We start from the raw sequence: 9,240 nt of genomic DNA, 5'->3' as shown, positions 1-9,240 counted from the left end.
TTCAATCATGTATCTATTTTTGATGTGATTTATATAGTTACATAGTCAGATTCATTTTGCAAAATAGGCTCAGACTAGAAAAAATTCTGTAATTTTCAAAGTAATCATTTTAATGTTGACTAAATGATTCATATTTCTTTTTGCTTTTCAAAATTGAATATAAAGTTGACTCTACATAATATCTGCAATGTCTATCAAAACTAAACAGGAGTGTTAGCTGGGATAGTCATTTGGTAATAAGCCAAGGCATCCAGTTTCTTTCTTTTTTTTTAATTTTTTTTATTTAACAGGTAGAGTTATAGACAGTGAGAAAGAGAGACAAGAGAGAAAGGTCTTCCTTCCGTTGGTTCACTCCCCAAATGGCCACCACAGCCAGCACTGCGCCGATCGAAAGCTAGGAGCCAGGTGCTTCCTCCTGGTCTCCCATGCGGGTGTAGGGGCCCAAACACTTGGGCCATTCTCCATTGCCCTCCCGGGCCACAGCAGAGAGCGGACCTAGAAGAGGAGCAAGTGGGACTAGAACCTGGCACCCATATGGGATGCCAGCGCCGCAGGCACAGGATTAACCAAGTGAGTTACGGTGCCGGCCCCTTCCAATTTCAATATTAGTAATTATCTATTATAATGCCTATATTCTGCAGCTTAGAGGGAGGGAGCTTTTTCTTCACACAATGGCGGGGGTTTTCTCAAGATCACAACAGATCATGAGGATGGTGACAGTGTCTAAATTAGTCACATTTTATCATGACCCCATAGCACAGTGCCTGGTACAAAGTAGTGTTAGATCTTTTTCAAATGTTTGGGTAGAATGATGAAAAATGAGCTCATGAGTGAACAAGTGAGACAATGCAAAGCTATGCTTGACTAATTTTCAGGAATAAGAGTTTGTCTATATTGGGTTGTTTAGGACAATAACATTTTGTTACCGCAATCTTTCAAAAATAATCTTGTTATGATTAAAGAAATAATGTTGAATAACTGTAGCTACTATATCATGCAGCATTTTGAATGGAATTTTAGTTCTCTTTAATTTATAAAATGTGATCACTGGTTTGATAGGAATCTTTCCCACCACCACTGCAGGACACTTCCTAAACTGCCCTGGACATAGCATTATTCATATTCACATTAGGTCTTCAGTAGTGCTGACAGACAAAGGCACTAGTTTCTACCCCATTCCCAGATATTTCAACACCCAGCAGCAAATACTTGATATAGTCACTTGACTCATTCTGCGGGAATTTTTCAGAAATAAGGAATAAGGGATGAAGAAAAGTAAAAGGTCTGTGATCTTTCAAACTGCTTGACAAAAGAAGAAAAGTTGTTAAGCTGGTTGTAATTGGAAAAGTATATCCAGGTTTTGAAGGACCATACCAGTGATTGGAAAATACATTTACAAGGAGAGAACAAAGGGAGGAAATCAATGGCAGCTGACAGTGTGTAAACAAGTCAAATTTAAGTCAAAGAAGAGCAGACACGTTTCATTACAGATTCTTGGAAGCCATTCCCTGCAGGTTTAAGTGAATCACTCAAAGTGACATTTAAAGTGGCAGGAGACGGTCTGGGCAATTGCTTCTAAGTTCCATAGTCAGGTTCAAGTGCAAGAAAGGTCTTTGTAAACAGAGTTCATGGCAGTGTTTGTGATAGAAGAGGAGGGGTCATTAAGATTGCTTAGGGACCCAGGTAAACTTCCAGCCTCCCTCCTCATCTCGGCGCACAAAGGCTTGTCCTTGGTGGAAGGAATGGGTTTTCACATTGCAGTGAGGGCTCAGGGATGTGGAAAATGCCATTTCTGTCTTGTTGGGTGACACATCAGCAGTATAGTACGGAAGGGTTTTCTTCCCCAAGGAGGCATCTAAATGTTGAGAAAGGAAGTGAAAATCTTCCCTATGGCTGGCAGTGCTGTGCAGTGGGATTGTTCTATCACCTCCATAGTCAATGGGCAGCTCCTCTCTGGGGACATCTTCATAAACCACTGCATCATCTGGAAACTCAGAAAATGTGTCAGTGATGCTTCTGGGATGAGAGGAGAGGGCACTGTAGTTAGCTGATAAAGTGTCATCAATGGTGTTAAGGTCTTTTAACCCAAGTGTCTGAAGGACCCAGGGATCCACAGGAGGCCCAGGTTGTTCTTCACATTTAGCAAAGTCAGTAGAGAGGTTTCTCTTCACATTTTTGGGGTAGGGAATCTCAGTTAAAGAGTATCTTTGCTGTTTGGGTTTCCTCTTCCCCTTTCTGAATTTTCCATATGCTTTGTAGAATTCATCTGATGACAGCAATTTCTGGGGGAGTGATATTTGAAAATTATGCCTCCTTCTAATACATATTAGTTACCTTAATCCTTTAGAAAATTAAAGTTCTAGTTCTTCGTGCACAAGTAGAATTGATTGGATAGCTTCTGTCTGTGAAACAGGATCTACAATGACAAGTTACCACCTAGAAACTCTAGTTCACATTTTTTATTTTATATTTTCAAAGTTGATAGGAGCACATCATGTCTGTAATATTTCAACTCAAACAATAATTTCTAATTATGTTGATGACAATAAAAGCAACTATAATTTATTGAGCTATGATAAATAAAATGGCATTTATTATAAATTAATATGTGTGAGATTAAAGGTATTATTTCATTTGATATGGATAAAATTAAAATTTCCATAAAGGAGGGAACTAAGGTACGGGCATAATAGTGGTGTGCTGGGGATAACATAGCCCAGATTTAAATCTAAACCATCTGAATTAAGACAGAACCTCTGATTCAAATGTTATACAACATTGCTTCCTCTATTTCATTAATTTTCAAAGTGCTCCATAAAGCATGGCATTATATGATTCTAAATCTTGCAAAACTGAGGACATGAGAGGTAAAACTGACTAATTAATATCACGGAACAATTTAATGAATGTTCTTTTTATGGAATGGTGACTGGAGTTAGATGCCCAGGCTAAGAATTGTAAGATGTAATTGCTTTTTTAAAAAGTTAATGAATTGAAAAGAAATAAAATCTAGCATCCTTTATTCTCTGACTTTAATATTCAGTAAAAGTAGCAAGAAACATTAACAATTCAGATTAAATAATATCAAATAATCCAAGTTGTCTAGAAGTGAGGTAAAGATTAATGATAGAAGCAATAATGTTAGCTTAGTGGCACATATATAATGAAAAGCACAAAATTAGAGAACAAAAAAAGACTTTGGGCAAACTATGCTTAAGTCAGAAATAGTTCATTTTAAAATATAGTAAAATGCAAATTAATATATAATGTAATTTGCTGTATTTAATTTCTAATCTCTTGAAAAATCTTAATTGATCCATTTACAGATGATGATAAATGAAGCCCTGAGAGTGATTTATTTAAGGTCAACCATACAATGAAAAGAAATGGATATTTCAGATCTTAGCATATGAATCTTTTCCTTAATCCCTGTAGTTCCAGCAGTGCAGGATACTTTTGATTCTTGAGCATCTTGGTTCTAATGTATAGTTAAAATCTGCCATCTAGATACTTCAGAGAAAGGACACATAAACAAACTTAAGAGAGGCCTGTATGTTCTTAGGAGAAGCCCATCTGTCCTATAAAGGCACATCAGGACACACTGTATAGTATACTTCCATTTAATTAAGGAGTTTTACATAAATGGTACCCTTTCTCAGATCTCTGTTCTGTCCCTATAAAGGATATCCTTACATACCTTGGCCTTCTCTTCCAGGCACTTAACCAAAGTAGAATTCAGGTATTGTCTGAGATGAGCATTCTCTTCATGTAGCCTAGCAAGTTCTTCTTCCTTCTGCACCAGAGTATCCTGCAGCTGCAACAAGCAATGGTAAAGGCTGATCCACTATATTGACTCTGTAACCTTATAGCCATGCCACTGCTCCTTAACTTGCTTAAACTTGATTATTCCTCTGTTTGTTTTATGAGCACAACTTCAGGGAGCACTTGTCCTCAGAGACCTAAATTACATCTACACCCTCTACCACCTGATTGTTCAGTTTTATGCTCAGATTTTTCAATCCATTGCAAAATGCTTTGATTACAAGACTTTTTTTTTTTTTTTTTTGGACAGGCAGAGTGGACAGTGAGAGAGAGAGAGAGAAAGGTCTTCCTTTTTGCCATTGGTTCACCCTCCAATGGCCACTGGGCCGGCGCACGGAGCTGATCCGAAGCCTAGGAGCCAGGCGCTTCTCCTGGTCTCCCATGCGGGTGCAGGGCTCAAGAACTTGGGCCATCCTCCACTGCACTCCTGGGCCACAGCAGAGAGCTGGCCTGGAAGAGGGGCAACCGGGACAGAATCCAGCGCCCTGACCGGGACTAGAACCCGGTGTGCCGGCGCTGCAAGTGGAGGATTAGCCTATTGAGGCGCGGCACTGGCCGATTACATGCCTTTTTAAATGGTAACCAAAAGGGTATCAGGTAGATATAAAGGAAAATGAACTGCATGCTACTGTTTAAGCATTAAAAAAGGTATTGAAAATGTTTTTGCTGAACTCCTTACTTGCACGAGATGGGGGGTGAGATATGGAGATGGAGATAGAGAGAGACAGAGAGTGTGCGTGTGTTTTAGTTCCTGTGACATTGATCATCTTACACTTAACTCCTGTGGACATGTACTACCCTGAGTGAATATCAGTTTCAAAAGGAAAAGAAGTAGTGTGGTATTAAGGAACAACTTTATGGAAAAAATGGAGCCCATACCTGGAACATAGCCAGTCTCAGTGTTCTGATTTCCTACACATACCTGCTTGTTTCTGTAGAGCTGAGAAGAAAGTTGAGCCTCTTCCCAGGAGCAGGGATCCAGAAGAGGAAAATGTGATTCACCGGATGGTTCTATGTGAAAATACCAAGTGGGCAACTGAGGAAACACTCTTGCAGTTTGTGTGCAGCTAGGAAACTCATTAATTATTTATGAAGGTTTAATATATTGAAATACCTTACAAAAAGCAATTATTGCCTCCATGCAGGGAAACAAAATATTTAAAGCTTAGAAAAGAGGCAAGCAAGGTATGAGCAACAAATATGAAATACCAAAGTGGTTACAGAGGTGAATATTCTGGGAGCTGAAAGGTCACATTCTTTTCTAATATAAGAGTCCTGCTGGTTAAATTCATAAAAACTGTCCCATCTACATCATTAATTCGTTAAAATATGTATTGACACCTGCCTCTCTCCTCCCTAACCCCACACCCCACTAAGCAAAGTTTTTCAATTTCACTAGGCTTTCTAAAGTTATCTTGTTTTCTGGGCTTTATCATTAGATGATATCACATTTGGCTCTATAATCAAATCTAATTTTCTGATGCTATTGCTGTCCCTGTTTATCTGCCTATCTGCCTATCTCTTAAATTTGATGGACAGAATTTATTTGGAATTCTATATGGTAACAATTTCCACTTTAAAATAATTTGGACTTTACTTCTCTGAAGACTGCTGAAAATTTCAAAACTATACCCAAAATTTAACATGTTTTACCTGTTTTCTTCTGAATGTTTAGTGGTTTTCTGACAGATTATTTTCAAATTTGATAGGAAGTTAAATCTATAAATAAAAACTGCCTGGGCACTCTAAATTAGTTTATTTTTACCATCTCTTCCTTATGTAGTACAGTATGATTCCTTGCCCCCTCTATTTAAACTGCTGTTATTGAAATAATTTGGGCTAAAGTGGAAAGAGGAGAGACCGGAATAAAACTTTATGAGTTGTTTGAGTTTATCTTTGTTGGCATACTTTTTTCCCTATTGCTTGTGGTGAAAAACCTAAACTGAATAATTTCCTTCCTAAACATAATTGGGTTTCAATATTCGGGAGGAATTTTTGTGTCTTTTCTTACAGCCTTCTCCCAAGAAATCATGTGGAATCAATAATACCAATGTTTATTTCTGAGGCACCTGAAAACTTTTCCAAAAACCTGATTGTTAAGACAGAAATTCTATGAAAGCTTACAAGTATATTTCCCTAGGCAACAGGTCAGAATTAACAGTGTATGTAAATTCCCATCAATTTATACATCCCTTCAAACTTGAAATGATTTTTCTATGAAGAGGAATCATTTTATTTTTTCATTTACAAGGAGCTGTTCATAGAATTTCCTTTGTAAAATAGTAGATGAAGCTTGGCTTTGTTCTTGGTTTTCTCTATTTAAAAAAAAAATAACTTTCTTGAATTCACCTTAAAAATGCTCCAACTAATATATTCACTCTAAAATCACCCTGTTAGGTACTGTTTATAAAACTTTGACCCAGACCCAAACTCCCTCAGTGAATTGGGAATCCCCAAGGATTTTAAAATATAGAGAAAAATACATGGTGTTCTAGCAAGCCAAGGGATAGAATCCCATTTTTATTCATTGTCAAGAACAAACAATCATATTTATAGCTGCGAAGTTCAGGAGGCTATGAACTGACTTAAATTTTCCGTATCATCCCTTCTTCTACAGGATCCATAGCCCATGATGCATTGCAGTTACGGGCACTGGAAAAGGCTCCAGATCTATGAGGAAAGTAGAAGAGCACAACTTACCCTGTGCCTGTGGTGCTTGTTGGGGCTCTCTGTTGTCCAGGAGACCAGCAGCCCAGAAAGAGACCCAAGTCTCCGTGGAAACGTCAACACTAGATTCTGACGTTGTAGCGGAATACGGGCAATTATAGCTCTGGCCTCCTACAAAGTACTGATCTTGGCAAGGTAGAATGGTGTTCTGTGAAAATCAGTATGAGTAGTGGTTGTGAGGGTGGGGGTCCCAGGAGATAAGGTGATGGGGAAAAGGGTGGGAGAAACATGGAGAAATTACATACAGTGAATCAAAAAAAAAAAAAACAGTGAAAGCATTAAGTGCAGATTTGGATCAATTTTTGAGTTGTCAAATTAAAACCATTAAGTGGGATCAGCTCCTCAGTTTACCCAATACTTTCCAATGCCCTATGAGCAAAGAGCAGACTGGTATTGGAATGACCACATGTGTAAATATCTAAGAAGATTCTTTGTTGTGATGCCTAGCTCGCTTAACAGGTTATCCACAAGCGAAGACAAAAGAATTCTACTAACGATTTAAAGACACATGACTTGTTCTCTCCTCAAATACCTCAATTATATTTATAGTAACCTTGACTAAAAAGGAACCCAGATTCCCAAGGATAAAATGGACAAGACATAACATCATATAGACTAACCTCCTCATTTTAGTTGCTCTACCATATACTTATCATTAACTTGTGTGATTCTTCTCTTCCTCCTTTCTCCACCCAACATACTACTGGATCTACCTCTGATACAAATATGTCTATATTTTCTCCTCCCAACTCCAAATCCAAGTACAGGGGGCATAAAGTCACTCCAAGTAAGCACATAATCAACGCTGAAGGAAGTCAGATGTCCGCAAGTGCTAGCTGTCTACTTCACTAGGGCGCAATGCCCTTCCAAAGTTATATCACCACAGCTAACAGACTGGCATGTATTATCCACTTCTTTCTGATCCACTGAACACCCTCCTGTCCCTCTTCTCAAACCTCAAACACAGTCTTCCCAAATGTGCAAGTAGGGGCAGGTACACAGCAGTCCTGGGTTAATCTGTACAACAGCCCATTCTTAATTATTTGTCAATGTTTAGTCAGGTAAAAGCCATTCACTTCAGCAGAGCCTAGTTTTGAACACACTTTTTTTGACCACTACAAGTCTTTTGTTGATTTTCGGACTTTTCTTGGGAGTAACATAAATCATAAATCAAAGAAACAAAAAAGAAGAGGAAAAAAATATTGCCAATTAAAGCACAGTTTTTAAAAGTTCCCAATGAGTTAAATTTTCAAAAAGTCCAATTCTGAAGCCAGTCCAGCTTGGGCACTGCATACCGAAGAAATTCAGCCAAAAGTTTATCAAGAGGTATTTTCTTTTATTCTAAAAGCATGTTTGCAGACTCCTTCCCTGAGGTTATTATTGGAATCAGTTAAGCTATTATACAATTGACACCTGAGAAGAAAACAAACCCTAAATACTCCTAGAGTAGTTCAAGTCCAAGTGTTTGCAAATATGTGCATAATATAGAGGAAGAGCTGGAATGAAAAGTGAGTGCAGGTGGAAAGTGAAAAGTGGGGGGAAAAAGTACGGAATGTACAAGAAGCAGAGAGGGTAAAACGATGAGAAACAGAGAGAAGAGGAAGGACAGTAAAAGCCAGCAGAGCAGCACAAGACCTGTTTGAAGCAGCAGGTAGCAGAGATACCTTGCTCTCAAAGTGAAATAAATTCTAAAAGCAGTTTATTAGCTTTCAGAGGCCCCAGGTTTCCCCAGGGACTAGCTAATGCCAGCTCCTCACTTACCATGTTGCAGTGGAAGAAGACTCGGCACAAACTGAGCCCGCTCTTAACTGTTGCGTTAAAGCCAGTGGGAGATGTAAATGGGACCGAGCGGGAGGACCTAGGAGAGACGAGTTCTAATCTGTGGGAGCTCCAGGTGACGCGCGGGACTCCGGGCAAGCGCCGCCCTCTGATTTGGCGCTAGGCTGTCAAACTGGTGACGTGGGTCAGGAGACACCCAACAGAAGCCAAAGTCATTCGTGCTGAGGGAGACCACCGCGCTGGAATTGCGGGTCAGGGCTCCTGGCTGTGGAGCAGAGGCAGGGTCCGCGGCGCCCAGCATCCGGGTGCGCAACGACGCTTCCAAACCCGCACCTGTGCACTCTCACAGTTTACCCGGCGATGGGCGTCGGCGGCGGCGGTGACCGCGCAGCCCGCCCAACTCGGCGGCCCTGAGCTCCCTCCAGTGCCTCCCCTGCAGCCGCTATGAAGGACTGAATGGCAGGTTGGCCCTGATGCCTGGGAGTAGGGTCAGGAAAAGCCCAAACTGGCTTCTCGGGGATCAGGGCGATCACTGCGGGATTCCACCCAACGGACCCCAGTGTTAGTTTTTCTTCTGTGTATTTTCTGACCACGTGATAAATCAATTTCAACTTGCAGTATAATGCTCCAAATGAATATTCCTCTCCCCCTCCATAGGGTAGGTCATATTTTCCCCAATTCCTGAAGTGGGTGCTAAATGGGAACCTGACATATTTGAGTTCTATGAGGTAAGCTTCAGGAGAAAGGCTATCTGTTCACTGAGCTCCCCAACACCTTGGGGAACAATCTTGGACACACGGTAAGTGCTCAATAAAGATTTTGACTTTTTTTGGTAAGAATGAATTAAGTTACAAATTTAAGAATATAGAATATCTTTCTTTATATGGAGGCTACCTTTGCAACTACTATCAC

At 39.9% G+C, this 9,240-nt stretch overlaps 1 protein-coding gene across 1 annotated transcript; it reads right to left on the bottom strand.

The window, feature by feature from the left end:
* Window positions 1-254: 254 nt before the first annotated feature.
* GMNC (geminin coiled-coil domain containing) lies at window positions 255-8,651 on the bottom strand. The gene is made up of 5 exons (XM_051818898.3): window positions 8,311-8,651; window positions 6,523-6,697; window positions 4,745-4,833; window positions 3,698-3,814; window positions 255-2,282 (listed from the first exon to the last, which is right to left on the bottom strand). Exons 1-5 carry the CDS (start codon window positions 8,311-8,313, stop codon window positions 1,662-1,664), a joined length of 1,005 nt encoding a protein of 334 aa, XP_051674858.1. The 5' UTR covers window positions 8,314-8,651; the 3' UTR covers window positions 255-1,661.
* Window positions 8,652-9,240: the final 589 nt, after the last annotated feature.

This window comes from Oryctolagus cuniculus, chromosome 4 (genome assembly GCF_051225735.1).
Source record: "Oryctolagus cuniculus isolate XC-2025 breed Fujian yellow rabbit chromosome 4, ASM5122573v1, whole genome shotgun sequence".
NCBI classification, from domain to species: Eukaryota; Metazoa; Chordata; class Mammalia; order Lagomorpha; family Leporidae; genus Oryctolagus; species Oryctolagus cuniculus.
Note: the sequence above shows the minus strand (reverse complement) of the source record. Positions and strands in the feature narration are given on the sequence as shown.